The following is a 19,659-nucleotide window of genomic DNA, read 5'->3' on the forward strand; positions in this document are numbered from 1 at the left end:
TGCCCTCTTTAAATGGGATGACCAGAACTGTATATTCAAAATGTAAACATAGCATGAATTTGTGCAATGCATAATGATTCCTGTCTTAGTTTGGTTTCCTGACATACCTTGTGTATTACTTTTATCTTTATAATTTAATATTTTCTCAGAATATCCCCCCCCCTCCAATTTCTCTCTTGAAAATTGGGTACGCCACTCCTTGCCTTGCTTACCTTTGTCTGCACAGTGAGGGAAATCAGTCCTAAATCAATTTTGTAAATTCCTTTCACATTCTACCCTGTAACGAATGTGCAATTCGCTGTCCCTAGTCCATTACTTTACACACTAGTTTTATCTGCTGTTTTTCTACTTACGGAGTAACAGTGCTTCTCTCTTCTCCTTTCCACATGCACAGGATGACAGCACTAGCCATAGTGACCATCAAGACCCCATTTCATTAGCCGTGGAAATGGCAGCGGTAAACCACACCATCTTGGCATTGGCCCGGCAAGGAGCCAACGAGATCAAGACAGAGGCTCTAGACGACGACTGATACAAAGAAAGGGGAGGGTCGAAGCAAGAAGTAACTTAGTTTTAGACGTAGCACCTTAGCAGACTTTCCTCGGTCCTTAATATGTGTTCTTACAGTATAACTTTGCAGTTTCTTGTACGTCAGTTAGCTGTTAGGGTCTTGTTCTGTGAAGATGGCATGGTGCCCTCAGCCTTTGCATATACTCTCTCAGTATTAATTCCCAATAAATAATCAACCAACCAACCAACCTCCCTCTCCCAGCCCCAGTGGCTAGAAAAATCTTGCTGCTCTGTCTTAGCATTCAAAGTGCTTCCAGGTATTTTAGACAGCCCTCAATTACAAGTCTTAGGCTACACTTAAAATCTTGGATACCCTTAGAGATTGTGTTAAAAAAATAGTCTGTACGCTTTTCCTTCTCTGAGACTGAAAGGATGCAAGCTGAGGTAGTGGCACAGGGTCGATGGACACCAGATCGGGAGTATCAACAGAGAGTAAAAAGAACACTAGAAACCCCACTTCAGCATGGGAATAAATGATTTCCAGCTGCAATAAGCCGTGCCTCACTGGTCATACAGTGACTTGATATACTTTTGGGTGCTGTGCTGAGAATGTCCTTTGGAAACACATTCACATATTTCGGTTGATGTTCACATATTCAACACAGACATCCTCTACTCTCACAAGCTGCGTGGCTTAGTGGATAAGTACTGCCTTCTGCCTCTGGGACCATGATTGAAGCCCAGCCTGGGATCATGAGCTGAATGTCTAATGGACAACAGTCCACTTCTCAAAACCACTATTCATTATTTGGCATGGCTAGCAGTGCCTGCTCAGAAGAGGTCTAGACTCTATTGATCTGTCATTAACAATTTCACCTTTTATTCTCTCGCCTTTTCTGTCCCCACCCTACTCCCCTCTCCACTTTGCCACTTTCAAAAGCAATGTTTTCCAGGAAAGTATTAAGGTCATAAAAATGGGTGAGTGGATTTTTACACACCTGTGTAACTAATGCCTATGTCCTGACTAGCCTGAAAGGTTATTGGAGAACTTTTGCATCTGACCTTTGCTAGGTAACCATCATAGCATAAATATTCTCCTAAATACGAACTTTTTTTGTTTGTTGAAAGGCAGGAGGATCTCTTACCTGAGAAATGGGGTGTGAATGTTTTGTGTTCTCTTTACTCTGTCCTTGTTAAGATGTGAGAAAGCTATACTGCTACGAGCAATTTAATTAATAATTGGAAGCCATACTGATAATGGATGTGGTAATACTTGTAAAGCAAACCTACTTTAAGTAGCAGAAACTAATGGAATTGTTTTCCTTGATCATATGTAGCACTTTTGTTACTTTTTTCTTAAAGATATTTATATTTGATAAGTCTTTTTTTTATCATTTGAGAATTCAAAATACCAAACAGCAAACTTGCATTACAGAGTCACCCTGCGATCACCTTGTCATCTAGTATCTAAATGATGAACTGTGTGTGCATCTAAGAAAATTACATCTGCTGGCATTGTGTGGAAATGATCTCCTGGCATCCTGATAAAATGATATGTTGCTGCCGGTAAGAGGAAACGTTTCAATGGAAACAGCATGGGAAGTGTTAGAGACGGGCAGGACTGTGTTACATTAAAAATAAAAATTAAAAACCTATGTAAATTTTTGTATCTAGATACATAAAAATTTGCATAGTGTTTCCTCAACATTCCATTTTTATCTTCCCCGTTTATGTGGGAGTAGCTTAAAAAGGGGAAAACAGCTTAGTCTGAAGGATGGGTTTCCGTTTTCTCCCCTCCACTTCTAAAGGTGGAGGGAATGAAGGGAAGTTGCTATTACTTGGCTTGTTCTCACCCCTTGCTCACACTTAACTATCAGATAGCATTGTGAACTCCTAAAATGTGGCTCCTTGGCAGGTTTTTAGCCAGCCTAAACCCCTTCAAGGCGTAGGCTAACTAGATCATCTTTACATCTGTTAATCTTGTGGAAATTGCTTAGGTAAGTGTGGAGGAGATTTTGTGCTTTCAGAGGGCACACAGTTGGCACCTCTTCGTCTCTGTAACTTTGAAGATATATAGGTAGGGCTTGGCCTCGTCTTTCACTTATGGATTTCATTGGAAAATTTATGTGCTTTCCTTAGATATAGATCACTGAAGCAGAATGAAGCCGTCTTTTTTCTGTTTTATTGCATTTCTTCAGTAGGCAAATTCATAAGTAGCATCAGGGCAGACTCAGGAAAGAAAGGAATTGGATCAGCGACCATTGCACCATTGCAGTTTTTTTTCTTAATGTGTGTATGAATGTTTTGGTACTAAGGAGTGAGAGGACGGGGAGAGTTTTATTTCTATTTTTGCACAGCAGAATGATCGAGCAAACTATAGCCTTAGTGGAATTTTACCTATTTATTCATTCCACAGTCACAGACCAAGCTGACAAGCAACATCCACGATTTATAGTAAGGAGATTTTAATAATCGATGACCTCTTTACGTTGGGCTTGCCACCACCATTTGTTCTGGCTGTTTCATTTTAAAAAGAACAGACTCAAACTGTTGGACAGCTGCAATTTTAAAAGAAATATTGCTTACTATACCATCTTAAAAAAAAAAAAAGTCATTGTTTCAAGCATCGCCTTTTTAAAGCAATAGGGAAGAATAAAAATAGTACTAGAACTTCTGTATCCTGATTGTAGGTTCATGTGATGCAGGATTAAAGTAACACCACTAAAATTGTATGTGTATACCATGTAACGTGGAATAATCTGGTCTCAGTTCTGTTTGTCACTGTCAGGTAGCTGCTGGTCTCATCATGCATCAATATCCTATCTGAAGGTTAAACAGTTAAACCCCTTGTGAACGACTGGAGATTCGCAGATCCTCCTTGTCTGTAGCTTCCTGGTAAATACCATCTTCTTACCAGAGAAAATAACAAATTACTTAACTAGGGAATCAGACAAGTTGGTTTCATGGTGTCAGTTTTTGGGTTGCCCCTGTCTATGTTGGCTTTTCTTTGACCATCCAGAGGTACGAGGAAAGAGTAGGACCAGCTGTTATCATGATGCTCATGGCAGTCTATTTCCTTTATTCTGAATGTTCATAATGAACAATTTGCAGTTGGCTGATAACTTTTTGGTTTGACATGAATTAGCTAAAATGGAACAGATGCTGATGTGATGGTATCAGGAGAAGCGTACGTGATCTGGAGTAAGTGAAAGAATTGGTGGAGAGTGTGTCCTGGAATTTAGCCTTTGTTCTAGGTTTTTTTCCACAGTATGGGAATCTTTTTTGTCTTTCTGTCTCTGGATTTTCTTGAAAATTATGCCTCATTTTTGTAGCATTGCAATTCAGTTGCAATTTGTGGTAGCCAATCTGGAATTAATGCAGTTTGTTCTCACATGGGTTCCCTTGAAGTGAATCTGGTGGTAGACTAGATCTACCTTTTTGTTCTGTGAATAGAGGAGAAATTATTTAAGATGCTTCTCTTCTGTGATGGGCACAGATTGCTTTTAACTTTGTAGGTTAAGTTCTGGCTGTTATTTTGTCGCTCATAAAGTCCTTATACTTGAGTTGTCGTCTCTTACCGTCTTCTTAAAACAACAATTTCTACCTCCACTTCTTTTTTGGGTTGTGTTGGGTTTTTTGTTGGTGGTTTGTTTTGGGGTTTGGGGTTTTTTTAATTTTTTTTAAGTCCACCACCTTTTTCCTGAAGTATGAGATCCCAGACGTTTGCAAAAGCATTTTGAGATGATAAAAATAAGTTGACCTAGACATGAGTAGACACGTTACCCATTGATGCTGTACCATTATAGAGATATCTTCTAAATACTCTATAAACATACGTATTGTTACAGTGTAATCCCATTAGTCATATGTTGGATGTGAACAAGTTGGTCATGAGTCAGCAGTGCACCCTTGCAGCAATTAAGGAATCTCATTAAAAAGAGCCTTCAGCTCAAGGTTAAGGAAAGCAATTAGTCCCCTCTGTTCATCACTTGTGGGATCACATCTGGAGCACTGTGTGCGGTGTTGGGCAGGAGTGAGTCCATCGTAGCGCTGCTGAGATGAGAGGGTTGAAGCATATGTCATGTGGTGAGAGTTTGTGAGAGCTGGTTTTGTTCAGTTTTCGTTCTTCAGCTATCTTAATGGGTGGGTTTAGAGAAGACGGAGCCAGGCTTTTCTCAGAGGTGCATAGCAAAAAGGTGAGGCGCAGTGGGCTGAAGTTGTATTAAAGAAAATCCCAGATAAATATGAAGAGAAATATTTTCATGCTCAAAGTGGTAGAACAGTGGCCCAGAAGGGCAGTGGAAACCCCATCCTTGGGGATATTCAAAACTCAACTGGACAAGGTTGGATTAGAGACCTCCAGAAGTCTCTTCTGACCTAAATTATTCTGATTCTGTACAAACCTGCTCAGGTTGAGGTTTTTCCTAGTTCTGATCTATACATGTTGACTTGTTTAAAGAAATTCTCTTAATTTGTTGTTGTGGGTTTTTTCCTGTTTTGCTATTCATAAAAAGTTATCTTTCCTATTCTACTAATAGAGGGGAGCTTTATTTGCAGGGTCTGGCTCCAGGCTCCAATCAAGCCATAAGTAATAAATTTCATTAATTATTTGCTCTGTTTACACAGTTCTTCAGGGATATTTGAATTATTCTGTTTGTTTCATTGCCTAACATCAGACTGGTAAGTTTTCCATGTTTTCGTAACATTTGTGCTGTAGATCAGTTTTTGCCTTTGTGAGGATTTATCGTTGTCTTGCTGCTGTGAGTGCAGGCGAAAAATTTCACATAGCTGAACATATTAGAGGAAAAATTGTAGTTAGCTTAAGCCCACTGGTGACTACTGTGATAAGCTAGAAATTTTTGGTTCAGTAAATCATTAATTGGTGTTTATCAGAAGCTGAAAGAGTATGACTGGGAAAGAGTTGTATTATACTCACTTGGATCCTCCTTTCCTCAAGTGTTAGCTGTTGGCCACTGCTAGAAAAAAAACATACTTCACTAGGCAGATTTTAGGTCTGATGTGGATGTTATTTGGAAGAGAAATCGCAATGGTGTTTGCCAATGTGGACTGGCTTGGGATCAGTTAGACTCCCAAGAGTTAATTTCTGCCTTTGAGGTGCATAAGTACATGGAGATGAGTTCACGATTTTGAGTTCCTCTATGTGGTATAAAAATTTTCCTTCACAATGAGATGCTGCTTGCAAAGAAGTAAAATGAAAGCATTGTGCTGGCCTTCCCCCAGAGTAGTTGAGTCACCAAGATGTGGTAGCTGTAGCAGGGTTTCATAAGGAAACAGATTTTATTTTTCCTATAGATAAAATCAGCAAAATTCGTGTAAGAGTTTTCAAAACTCAAAATTGCTGCCCCTAAAGCACTTAATGGAGGATGTTATTTCCCTGCCTGTAATCTTAACTCCAATGCAAAGCTGGATTCACACCTTTCTCTGCAAATTACTAAGATTCAGTGTGAGATTTTGCCTATAGTACTGAGAGCTGTGGATGTTCAGTAGAAGATTTTTTTTCCCACTTTATCCCTGGAATTCTGCTCATTTTAGATAATTTTCTTACCAGAAGGTTTATGTTCCTCCTCCACCCCAGCTACATCATTGTGCAGCTTTCATTCCCCAGCGTTCATCAGCTTCTTTCAAGTTTGTTGGATAATTACCAGCAAATTCTAGGGGTTTTTTGTCAAAATAAACTTTGCTCTTATTTTAGACAAGGCTTCCCACCCAAGTAGCTCTTGCACTCTTTGAAGTTATTTAACTTGGTAATATTATTTTGAGCAAAGTCTTAAGCTTGTAGACAATAATCTTGAGTTTGGTGTAGCTTTTATAATTTGGCAGGAATCTTTGTTGGCAGGATTGGTCTTGAAAACTGCGTTATACATCAGTGACCTAACGTGTTCATTCTTATTAGCCAGCTGAAGATTGTGTGTGTTAGTAGCAGTAGTCAGGGTTGTATCGTGATCCCAGCTAATTTAATGGAGTTTTGTGGAGTCAGGCGTTTTCACTGTGATTTCTTGGAAGGGAAGGTTGATGGCCTGACCAAAAAGTACCTTGCAGTTCCCAAGAAGAGTTGCAGAGACATTTCAAAATAAAACATTCCCCCTTGGGCTTTTTTGCAGCTGGGATACTTACTCAGGATATTGAATCAGTTATTGGCCAACAGACATTTGGCAAGCTGAAAAGCATAGTCCTAAAACCTTCATTTTAACAACTATTACTGTTGTCTAATTTATAGGGTTTAAACTGTCCAACTAAAGATGTTGCACATTGATGAAGGATGAGGCATTCTAGAGATAGCAGCTATAAATTCGAATTTAAAATAAAAAAAATTATTTTTCTCCTCTGTGAGAAATGTGTTTTAACTAGAAAAGTGGACTTGGTTGTTTTGAGGACTGTCAGTAGGATGACAGCATTTTGATGTTGGTTTTTGTCCAACAAATATAAATAAAATCAAATAAATGAAAATAATCTCAGTGGCACCAGTGAAACAGAGATGTGGGGAGAAAAATTCAAACATCTAAAGAGTTGTTCATCGCTAACCTTGGCCTTAGGATTTATCACTTAAAAATAGCCTAGAATTGTTCATGCCTGTTTTCACGTAGGCGTCCATTGAACATAGGCAAAGCTGTAGCTAAGACAGTCTTGGCACAATTACAATAATCAGCACAAACTACTCTCTGTTTTTGTTAAGGTTCTTCTGTCACACTCTTTGAAAATCCATATCATACTTTAGCTTGCTGGAAGAAGTAAACAAATACATTTTGCTCTTTCAAGATACCAAGATACGCTCTGTGATGCCTGCAACATGCTTATCAGTGTAGTATCTAGGCAATAATATTGACAGCTTATGTCGTGGAGATAGAAGAGGATTTGCCATTTTGGGTGTGGGGGAAAAATTCACAAAATGTATTGTAAATGCCCCTGTTAATCAGGCTGATCAAGAAAACTAACTAATTGGTTTGATTGCTGCAATGTTGTGCTCTTCCCCATTCTTTCCAGTAAGCTTTGGAGTGCTCTGGCCAACAGCTTAAGCGTGAGTGAACTAAAACCATTGAACTAGAGTGAACTGCATAATGGGCCTTTGATGTTTCTGTATGTTCAGTGCATCTCTCACTCAGATGGCTTGGCAGAAGGCGCTCTCTGCCATTTATTCCCTCTCTTCCCTCCGCTGTTAAATGGAAGCGGGTGTATTCTGCTGATCAAAACATCCAGCACACTTCTGCTAAATCCTTTCAAACTGCAGCCAGGGTAATTGGGATGGGTAGGATAAATGCGTAAGAGTATGGCAGTAAAAGTGATGGCAGTTCTTTTGAATGACTGGGTGTCCTCCTGACATGTAATTAGCTGCTTTAGAAAGATGTGGATTGGCATGGTCATAATTAAAAGGATTTCTGTCTTTTCTGTGATTGAAAACAGAAGATCTTCCGCCCCCTAATTCTCTTTAATACCAGTGTTATTAGTGACACTTGGAACAGAGCTACTTCGTAAACTTAAATAATGACCTGTTCCTAATGGTAACTTACAACAGCAGGGACTGAAACCGAGGTTAGTTTTCTATGCAAAGCTGCTTCTCTTCCTTTTATGTTCCTCCCCCCACACCACCACCCCTCCCAGTCATGTATGTATTGCTGCTCAGTGAGTTTCGGAAACAAAACAGGCGTTTAGTTATGTGTGACAGAATTATTACAGATTACCCAGGGTTCTGGTTTAGGTCTTCTTGATTTGTTTTAGAGTTGTAGTGTTGAGGAAGATTAGCCATGGTCCAGGACTCGGCTGAATTACTCTTCCTGTGTTTTCATGCTGCCCGCAGGTAAAAGGTTCCAATTGCACTGTTGTCCTCCGGTTCCTGAAGCAGGGAATGTAACTCGCTCTTCTGTGTCACTCCAAGTTCTCCTTCGTAGTGTCTCAGTTTGGAAGCCTTATCAGCAGTTGTTGCCAAGTATATAACCGTATTGTCCTCAAGCTCTCTGCTGTCTCCTGTTGCAGGTAGCGTGGTGTAATGATATGAATTGACTCACCTTTTTCTTAAGAAATCTCAAAATAGCCTGCAACTGGGGATAGTTGGCTGGACAGTATGCTTGCCATTCACGACAGGAGAGGATATATGGCGGTGACCTAAAATACCATCGTAATCTTTCTCTGATATGTTGCTAGATTCTCAAAAAGTGTCTGTCATAGGGTGTTACGTGCCTTTTTATTCTGTGTTTTTGTGAGAAACGTTATCTGTTGACCAGTCTTGAGCACTGAAGAGCCTGTGCTCCATGTTTGCCCGTAAGTTTCTTGACCATATTTTTCCATAGTGCTGTTCTCCTGCAGTAGTTACTTATCAGACAGGTTTCCGGAGTTTTTTGGTATGCAAAGATGCATATAGAGACTCTTAGTCAAATTCAGAAAAATTAGCAGGTTCCTAACTCCAACAGAGTTGAAAAAGAAGTTAGGAACTTCCTTAGGCTCTTATTTAAATCCTTCAGTTCCTTTTCAGCTTCTTTGTACCGAAATACTTGTGTAAATCTCATCCAATGTCACTGTGGTCCAGAACAGACCTATGGGTCATGGGTACTTAGTTCTTCCAGCGCAGTTACCACTGGTGGTACTACACTCACAGTAGCAATGGTAGCAACTTCCTTTTCTAGGACATATGTTTTTAGACGTTAACTTGCTGCTGCCATGGGCCTCAATTCAGCTTCCTATCCTCCTCTCTCCACCCCTTCTCCTTAACTAATTAAAGTCTTCCATGTTATGGCAAGATGGCATATGTAGCTTAAATAACCCACCTCTATAATTAAGAGGTTGACTTTAGCCTTCTGAGATATATTTTACATCATTTGAGATTTAAAAATACATTTTACTTAACAAAGTTTATCTGTCAAATCGCTCAAGTAGGGCAAAGAGATAATGAAAGTAAATTATTAATTAATACTTCTCACCCAATATATTCCATTAAGAATATTAAGCATATATTCCATTCCTCAAAGTATGTTTTACTTTGGATTTTTTTTTTTTAAGTCTGCCTGCTGATAAAGTTGCTGCTATCTCTCTTTGACAGGACTGTAGTGACAGTACTGAAAATACCCTTTAGGAGCTAACCAGAGCCAGGAACTCAGAATATCAACTCACTGATCAGTTTTTCCTATACCAGAGTGCAAGCCATTTCATTTATGCATTATGGCAAGTGAGCAGATCTTTTCAAGACCAAAATGACATAGACTCCCTTGGCACATTCAAGCTGTTCTTCTGTTCGAAAGGTTTGATATAATTTTGGAGTAGAAAGGAGCATCTCACCTTTCTGCATATTAGATAGAGTGGTCTGAGTTTAGGTGGAGCTACATTGGGTTCAGAATGGCAAAGAAGAAATTTGATGTGTTGCTGGGAAAGACCGGGTGTATTGCACAAAATGTGTAACTACTGCTTGAGAAGGGTAAACATCTTGGAAGCTTTATTGATGAGATAGTTGAACAGTTTATGAAATGCTCTGAAATCTCCAATGTATGTTTCTTTGTGCCAACGTGTCTTTATGGCACACCGTATAGCATTACAAAGTTCATTTAGGAGTTGTTATTGGAATTTGAGGCATGCTTTTGTTCGGTTTGTTGCAGAGGTAGTTGCCTATCAGTTTAGCTAAACATTTACGTCTCGGCACACAGCTGCTCATTGGGCAGTAACAGTTGAATTCTGCAACTCCTCCTTCCTCGAGAGCTCTTTTAAGCCACAGTCCTCTTTCTCCAGGTGCTTTGGGAAAATAAATACTACTGAGATGAAGGAATAGATCCTCTCATTTTGCAGAGCTTATCAGAGCTACCCTCAGTTGAGAAGCTGCACCTAGATTTCAACAATACTCACTTACTAATGCTGGGATTTGTAGCAGAGCAAGAATGACAGTCCTGAAGTTGCATTGCCAGTACTTCAGTTCAGTGAAGTAGGCTTGAAAATTAGGCATCTGGTTAGGAGTAAAGAGTCAATGAAGTCTCCACAGACATTAAGAAGGTATTTGCAAATGTGTTGAGAGAAAAAAAAATATTATTCCATTTATGTTTATAAATCCATTGGATACAAATGGTAAAATTTGTAGAGTTATGTGGAAAAGGCAGACGCTTCCAATTAGGGGATTTTTTTTTTTTGCATTTGGAAGGGCAGGATGGTTTGTTCATCCCATTGGATGAAGTAGATAGAATAGGGAGTTTGCATCAGGATTGTGGGAGGCCATCTAATATTCAGGGTCTCCTTGAAGGTGATAGACTGGTCCCTTCTGGCCTTAATTGTAAAACTATGATTCCAAAGAGGTAGACTTATCTTTTACTCTTACTGTTATAACCTGTTCATAGTATTTAATAATTTATAGAGATTTGAGTACTAGAGGGGTTCTCTGCAGTAAGAGCTTATTTAAAAAGTATCACTTTCCATCAGAGAACATATTGTGCCTTATGTCTCTAAACCACGTGAAGTTCCAGTTATGTATGATAAATACCTTTTTATACTTTGTACTTCTGCCATAATGGGAATCAAACAAACATAGTTTTGATAACAGGTGGTTTCTGTATGCTGCCGTATAACTTAGATTTGCTCCAGTATCTTAGAGATTCAATCTATCTATTCTACTGACACAGCGATGCACACTTTCATACCAGTCAGTGTTGAGCAGCTAAAGTAGCTCTGGAACAGCATTATTTTGTTCAACTGTTATTTTTGATTCTTATTTGAAAATAAACAAACAAAAGCCCTAACCAAAAGCCCAGGTCAGTCTGAATTTCTAATCCTAAATTCGTTGTTGCTATTCATTACATTAGACATTCGGGTACATGAATTCCAGTTGTTAAGGGTACCTTGCATTGATTTTTACCATTACCCAAGAACATTCAACATGAATACAATTTGATCAGTCATGACCATTTCCTCTAGCTGCAGTGCCTCAAGCAACTGTTTTTTACAAATACTTTCATCAATTGCCAGAGTGCTTCAAAAAATATCACAGCCAGCAGAAGTCCTCTTGCTAAACTGATGTCTCCTCTTATTTCCTCCACTGAGCCTGTATTTCCTTGAAGGAATTCCAGACAAGTGTTTTGAGCTATACCTCCTCCAACTGCTCTGAGCCATTCACTTTCCTCTCAAGTTGATTGTTGTTGGTACCGAATTTGTCACACATTATTTTCCCAAACGTCAGTTCTTTTCACAGAGGTAATTTATTTTATCTTTCATCCAAGCTCCTTCACACCCTGGTAATCCTATTTTACCTGGTTTACTGGTGGTTTTCTCATACTGAAGTGCTCTGACCTGAACCCATTGTTCTTACGGTCTCTAAATAAGGGATATATATTGTTTCCATCCTAATAAAAAGCAATCCAGTGTAATGCTGCAGCTTAGATTCGGTTCAGTCTCATGAAATCTTTCAAGCTTTCTGCTAGCCAAAAGACATTGGGTTTTTCCAGCATGGTTAGTTAGCAGCCCTCCTCCCTTCCCTCATTTCAGTTTTGAGGCTTAGATTAGAAAATCGGGGAAATAGTAACTTTTAAGTATAATCTTTTTTATTACTACTTGGACTGTCTTTTTTTTTACTGGGAAGACTGGTACTGGGCTGTGCACTTCAGCAGATACTAAACAATGTTCTAGGAAATTACTTGCAAAAATAAAGGTATACCTTGGATACAGCAGTGCTTCTAAACAGACTAATTTGAGGTTTCTTGCACACAATTATAGTGCTCAGGTTTATCTGTTGAGTTCAGTTCGTTGTGCAGTTTGTTGTTCGCTGCCTCTCCCACTCCTGTTAGGACTCACTGTTGCTGACCGTGCCCTTTCTCCCCTTTCGCAGTCTTCGGTGACTTTTGCCATTTTAATTTTGTTCCTCCCTGCTTTCTCTTGTTTCTCCTTCTTCTCTTTTTCCTGTACAGGCACTTTATTACCCTCACACCTTCAAGCAACATATTTATGGTTAGACGTTTTTTAATTCTTTTAATGCTACTTTAGTCCAAGTCAAGACGTGTTCACCTTTCCTTTTGCCTATTAGACAGTGCTGTATCAATTGCTTACTTGAAGTCCAAATATAAATTGTCCACAGTGTAGTATAAATATGAAAAATTTTGTCTACTCTGACCATTTAAAAAAAAAATTAGCTCATAAATTCAGTCAATTTACAGCAGGTTTTTTACTTGCAACCTCCTACGTGAAATAAGGTAGTTCCAAGGCGTTGGCCCATGGTTAACAGAGAGGGACAAGGTAGTAGCATTTTTTTCTTTCATTTTATTTTAGTGTTGGAAGCTGTCTTAATTGGTACAGTTGATTTTCTTGGTTAGCGTGCTGTGGCTTTCTTTTTTTAACGTGAGGGTTTGGGACAGGATGTGTGGATTTGCATAGCTTTACTGAAGGAGGCTGTGTACTGGTTCCCCTTGTCACTTCATTCACCCAGAGTTTGGGATCACTTTTTGCAGCCCAAGTAGCTCTTTATTATTATTTTTAAAGTTATTTTAGATTTGAAGATGATTGGAAAAACTTGAAATTACTTTTCCAAATGAAAAACTATAATAAAAACAGAGTTTGGATTTTGAGCTTCCCATCTTTCAGCATTATCCACTGAATTTTCTCTTTCTCTTCTGGCTTCTGCGTAAATTTAGATGTCATCTTGAGGCTTGTGCTGAACTGAAGCTTGTGACTTGTTTCTAGTTGCTCTGGGGTCAGAGCCCTGTTTGTTCTCTCAAGAAGGACAGATTTTCCATTTCATCACCCGTTGCAATACGAACTCAAAAGCAAAAACCCTTTTGCCTTGCTTTTGGCTCTAGCCGTACTGTTAGTAATGTCTTTCCGCATCTCGTCAACAGCCGACCCTCCTTAATTTGCTGCCAGAGTTGTTCTTGAGGGTTACGGGCAGCACTTCTCACACCAGTGCAAATGCTCGGCGCGCTGCTGCTGGCTTAAACTGGGAGAGCACCGTGTCTCTTTGGAAGTCAGATGTCAGATCCGATATGATAAAGTGATATCATTGTGCCACAGAACCACCATAAGACAGGCTTTTACCTTAAAGATAATACAGGAATTACAAATTTAAACTAGATTTAGTTGAATAGCAGTTCTATCAAAGGGTGACAAATAAAAGTCAGTTGTGTCCATGGGGAGCACTATTTTCTTGACAAATCGCCTTGGCTGTCTCCCTCTTGGTCTTTATGATCTTCCCAAGGCTGACGAAAGCCTGGGAAGTGTGAAATATGTGCAGTACTTTTTTAATTTTATTTTTTTTCTTAGTGTCAATTTTAAAAGTGCCTAAGTGAGTAACAGGACTCCAGAGTGAGCTGGAGGAACAGGATTAGACCTCATTTCCCTCTTAAGAAAAGAGCCCTCCCTGCAGTCCCTCCGCACGTACGACTCCAGACGAGCGGTGGGAGTCCGGAGCTCTGCAGAATCCGGCTGGAAAGAAATCTCCGCTCCTCCCTCATGCTGCCCCCCTCAGTCTTCAATCTGTTGGTGGGGATCTTCTTAATGAATCTGTTTCTCCGCCAAACCTTAGCAATCTCCGATTTGGGGTGGACGGTAAAGAGGGGGGAAGCTTGGATAGAATTCAGTAGGAGACTGCCTCTGGGATTGCGGATACAAATAGCTTCGTGCATTAAACGTGCACCTCTGGACAACCATACGTCTGAGACTCTGGATAGAAAAAGCTAATATACATATTTAATCACCCCTTTTTGGAATCACAGAGGCAGTTTCTTCCTATATTCTTAATTATTTCTAGGCACCTGCTAAACACTTTGTCAAAATAATTGTAACTATTGGCAGGTGGTTATAATTTTGTAAACATACATGAGAATTTTATGTGAGTTAAAAAAAAGATAGATATCAATGCTAGTTTAAAAAATTGTGTTAAAGGAGAATTTCTTCTGACCGTAGTAACAGGAAATAACAGAACACTATTAAGATGTATTAGTACCACTTAAGGATTCAGAAAATGAAAGCAATCCATATGTAGATGTTTTATTTTTCATTAGTAACAAAATGTTGTTTTCACTCTGACAACTTCATAACATATGAGTTGGGAAAGCCTAGGAAATTACTATTGGCAAGAAAAGCTATAAGGACATCTCTTCTGCAGAGAACAGAAAATTAGCTTGTAGGATGTTGATGGGTGTTGGTATAAGCAATGATCAAATGGGAATCTATTGCTGGGGTACTAATGAAAATAAAGTATTTGTGGAGCCTATAATACACACGGACCGTTCAACGTTGTACCGTGGCCCTGCTCTAGAGATGCCTTTTTTAACGGTGATTTTTTTTTTTTCTAAACCAAGTGATTGTCAATAACAGTGGTTGTAATTGAAAAAAGATTAATGTAGTAGTGAGTGTTGCAAACCTAGAAGTGAAAAGACAGTGGAACAGGATCAGAGGCACAAAAAAATGAAGCAAAACCCCCCAAACAAAAACTCTTAGCAAAGCGCCGGGGAGTCGCATTTTTAAATTCAAAATTTTGTGCGTCTTAATTTTGTTCCACTGTCACGTTGACTCGGGGGCGGGGGGTGTCGTATCAACCTTGCATCTCCGGTAAGGGCAAGCGAGCATGACTGTAGTGGTAGTATTGTGTGTGTTGGATGGCTGGCAGTCGCCTACGGTTACTTCATGTGTCTACCAAATGCATCAGTAATACAAGATGAGCTGTGTCCCATCTCTGCTGGTCACCGTAACTCGCCAGCGGGTTCTTACGTGTCTGTACGTTCCTCTGTCAGCATCTTCCACTCGCGTATTTGTTTCTCCCGCCATGTGCCCCGACGAAAATGGCACCTGTGTCTCATCTGCTGTAGGTGTTCTGCCTACCTCAAGAGGTAAACATGGTATCCTAGAGTCGTATGTTCACAGTCTGTTCTTCTTTTTTACATGAGCACTAGCGCGCGCACACACACACACACACACACTGGAATGTATATTCTCCTCCTCCCCCCGCCCCCAATAACCTCTTGACCTGATCCTTGCTGTAGCCACCACCAACTCCTCTTGCAAATTGGATGCTGCTTTAAATGTGAAAACAAATGTTCAAGAAGCTATAAAACCTGAATGAAAGCTAAAGCTGAATTTATAAAGCCTTGTTGCATATGAGCCAAAAGTGCAAAAAGCTCTATATAATGAACTAACCTGCCACTCATATAAATATAAATATATATAAATATATTAAAATCAGACTGTTCTACAAAATTGTGTATTTGTATTTTTGTGTACGTACAATTTTCTGCTAAGCAGAAGGAGGATGTAGTATAGGATGATGTGAGAAGAGATTTTGTTTAATCATATTTCTTTGTTACTTATTTTTGTTAACATCCAGATGCCTGTCTTTTGTCTTCTGTGTATGACACTGTTCGAAAGGTGCAGTATCTCTCTCCCGCCCGCGTATTAAACCTCTTCCACCGTGAAGGAGTCGGGTAATGCTACACATCATCATCAAACCCCACAACTATGCCTCATTCTGGATCTTAACAAGGGCTGCTTGTTCAGCTTAAAGACTATATATTTCATGTTGGCATTTAATGGGCGCGTCGTGTCGTTGCTCCTAATAGTGATGTCAAATATTCATGCGCTGGTCGATTGCTTTTCACACAGGTGTTCTCCAAGCACGCTGTCTACACCATCCACGGGCTGTAGTATCTTTGCTACTGGTCCTCAGCCTGAAATTTCAGGGCTGGGGGAAAATGAAGTAGGGTAGATTGGGAAGGAGGATGAACAGATCCTTGTGTTCAGAAGTTGCTTATGGAAAAAAAGGCGCCAGGGAAGCAGTACTGTGTGTCACAGGGGAGTGAATCTCAGGTAACACCACCACGGAGGAAGGTGCCACGGGGAGCTCCTCTTCCCCACAGCTGTCCGCGTGCTGCCAACGTGTATTTTTGCTTTCAGGAAGGCAAGCTGGCAAGGAAATAGGTTGTAACTTTCCCTGTGCCACTTCAGACACGTCCTTCCATCCCTTGCAGGAGTTGCACGCGAGTTGTGCGCATCTCTGTGGCTTTACGACCGTTTGGTCCGTTGCTGTAAGAACGCTTGTAGCAGCCTTGTTAGACGAGGTCCATCTTCGCATGGCTTGATGCCCTTGCAGTAAAGATACTGATTTTTAGGAAGAATGTTCTAAAATCTTCTCCAAATCACTGCATTTATCTGCAAGATGCTGATGGGTCTGCTCCATCATTTGCCACAAGGAGAAAAGCAAGTTTTTCTCCCTTGGTGCACTTGGGAATCCTTAGTTATGCGTTAGAGAGTGGAGAACTATCTATGGAAAGAGGGAGTCAAAGGAGAGCTAGGTAAAACGGGATATAGTGGAAAAACTAACGCAAAGCTTTCGGCACAAGGTGACGGACGTTCACCTTCCGGTTCCACCACAGACTTGCTGCAGACCCTTGAGGCAAACCGGTCCTTTCTGCGTGCTTCAGTGTTCCCATCTCCAAAATGCAGGTGAGAGTTAATATCTGTCGCATCTTCCTCAGGCGGCAGGTACTGTGGAAGTATGAAGTATCAACTTCTTCCCTTGTGTCCTTTACTCTCTTTCTTTCTTTCTTTTTTTTTTTTTTTAAATTTAATTTCTAACAGTGTTTGAACTGAATTTTGGCCCAGGGAGAGCGATACTGCATCTTTACATGTAGGGCTCATATTTATAACAATGTGTAATGACTGTAGCAAAAGTCCTTGTTTCTATATGTGAATGGACAGAGAAACAAGTGCTCTATTGTATTGATTAAAATAGTTAAAATGAGTCCTGTATCATTGTATCTCCTATTCTGGATTAGTGCCTTTTGGACAGTAGACTGTTCTGTAATTAAAATGTAGTATAACTGCTTTTTTGTACAGTTTTGTTTTAATAAAACTTTTTTTTAATTTGTGTTTATTTTAGTATTGTACCTATTAGAAAATAAAAATGTATAACTCCACAATGATGCATTTCTTCTGTAGTCCTTTTTGTGCAAAGCTGTCTGGGTATGAAAGCCCGAGAGAGGCCTTGGACACAAGTAAGACCTAAAATGGGTCTCAAGAACTTGGTAAATGTAGAAAATACTAACTCGTTTGAGAAAGACTTAAGTCTTTGTGCCTACCCTTTTTTCTAAGGACGGTCTCTGGGAGGGATGAAGGTGGCGGACACTGTGGCGGTACATTGGAAGGGATGGCATTGCGTCCTTGGAGTGTGAGCCGATTCCGCGGTGGGGACGGGGCCTTTCCCAGCGCGACTGGGGGCACACGCGGAGCCCCTTTCCCGAGGAGAGCGGTTCTCATCGCTGCCCTGGGCGGAGGAGCAGGAGCAAGGGTGAAGTCCTCTCCCCGCTTCACGGGCAAAAACCAGGAGTGCAGAAAACCTCAGTTTGAACATCTTCTAAAAAAGAAAAACAAACACCGGAGGACTGTGCTTTGCAAAAAAACCTGCTTCTAGCCCATTTTGTGCCTTTTTTTTTTTCCCCCCCCCCAGGGGACTAGATGATCAGGGCACATAGTTGGAAAAAAAAAATAATAATAATTCAGCTCAAGTGGGTGTCCAGAGGTGAGCAAAATCCCCCTTAGAAACCTGCCCAGCTCGTGGCAGAGCATCCCCTGCATGGCTCAGACGGAGTCGAGCGCGAAGCCCATGCGCAGGAACCCCCAGCGCTGCACCCACACTCACCTCCAGCCGAAATCCAGCAGCTCTGTTGCCTTCACCAGTTGCCTGTTGTGGCCAAAGGGCTTGAAGACAAGTGAGGACAATGAAAGAGGTATTAATTTGAAAGAAAGCAGGGGAAAAAGGTGTTTTTTTCCCCCCCTTTATTTTCCTCCTCGTTTTGATCCGTGCCTTTTAAAACCAGCTTTGGCTGAAGAACAGAAAGTGGAGTGTGGTTGCAATGCGGGGAAGGTGTTACAACCACCTTCCGGGAAGAGCGAGGTTTGAACAAAGTAACAGCACTTCAAAAGGCTCCTGTGTTTCAGACAAAGATTTTTTTTTTTTTTTTTTTCCCAGAAGGTAAAACATTAAAGGGAAGTGGCTTAAAAAAAAAAAAAAAAAAAAAAAAAAAAAAAAAGCAGCTGTATTTTTGTGCACTGATTGTAAGACAACACTGATAAAAATATCCTTTGCTAAATGACTTTCAGCAGGGTTTGTGGAATCAACACAGCATTTGTTGCTTTAAAAAAAAAACACTCAACAAAATAAAACAATCACCCCCCCAAAAATCCAAGTCAAACCCTGCCAGTTGTTTCCAACATGAAGCCGTATTTTGGTGAAAAATGTTGCCAAAGAGAAAAAAAAAAAAAATAATGTGACCTGGGGAGGGACTTTCAGGGACGCCCTGCTGCCCTGAAACCTTGGTTGGGTTTCTCATCACCCCGAGGCCTTTTTGGGTGTCAAGGTTGGCAGTAGCAGGGTTCCCCGCAGCACCGACCTCCCTGCCTGTGCCCGTACCTAGAGAATAACCCCCCGAACCCACAGCAAGGTAGAAAAGTCCCTGGAAGCCCCCCCGGCCCCACCGCGCCCGGGGCTCATTGATGTGCAAGGCAGCAGCAGGGAGACGAGGGCAGACGATTTTTCCGCCGTGCGCTGGCTCAGTTCTGGGATAAAAGATGTAGAGCCGGGCACGGCGCGGCTGCCGAACGCGGGTGGTCGGTTGTTTGGCAGCGCTCGTGCCTTTGAACGAGGCTTGTGCATATCAAGAGGCTCCATTGAGCCCCCGCGGCAGGTCCCATCGCGTCACCACGGCCGCTCCTCGGGCACCGGCGGGCGGTTTTAGCGCAAAGGGACAACCTGCAGCGTTGTCCCAAGCGGTGTGACCCACGCTGCGAGCAGCGAGGTGAGCGGGCGGCGGCGTGGGGCAGCTTTGCTGAGTAACGGGCATTTGCTTGGTGTTCCAGGGGCCTGGGAGGGATGCTGCAACAGGAGGAATTTGTAATTTGTCTTTTTTTTTTCTTTTTTTTTTTTAATCAGTTTTTTTTTTTTTTTTAGTTTGCTGATTCACTTCCATTACATTAATTAGAGACATTGATAATCTGAAAGAGACGCCCGCCTGGCCTCTCAAGACTCTGCCCGGACCCCCGTCCGTGACACAACCCGAAGGCAGACGCCTCCAGCGGTGTCGGAGCAAGGAGGCTGCGGCAGGGGGTCCCCGGGGCCGCGGTGGGACAACGCCAGGCAGATAGCCCAGATGGGGACATGTTCGGTTTGGGGTTTTGCCTTTTTTGGTT

The 19,659-nt window shown here is 41.1% G+C and overlaps 1 protein-coding gene across 15 annotated transcripts in view; it reads left to right on the forward strand.

Annotated features, from left to right (window-relative positions):
* HMBOX1 (homeobox containing 1) overlaps positions 1 to 17,372 on the forward strand; it is a 126,831-nt gene extending 109,459 nt beyond the window's left edge. For 13 of the 15 annotated variants that reach the window (XM_030037274.2, XM_030037272.2, XM_030037275.2 and 10 more), the window contains one exon: positions 395 to 1,886. In XM_030037274.2, coding sequence (XP_029893134.1) covers positions 395 to 532 — 138 coding nt within the window. In that variant the 3' untranslated portion in view covers positions 533 to 1,886. Of the gene's footprint in view, positions 1 to 394; positions 1,887 to 1,945 lie in introns of those variants that run through there. The other 2 variants (XM_041128777.1, XM_030037279.2) reach the window with 2 other exon arrangements.
* Positions 17,373 to 19,659: the final 2,287 nt, after the last annotated feature.

The sequence above is a fragment of the Aquila chrysaetos genome, chromosome 15 (genome assembly GCF_900496995.4).
Source record: "Aquila chrysaetos chrysaetos chromosome 15, bAquChr1.4, whole genome shotgun sequence".
Taxonomy (NCBI): domain Eukaryota; kingdom Metazoa; phylum Chordata; class Aves; order Accipitriformes; family Accipitridae; genus Aquila; species Aquila chrysaetos.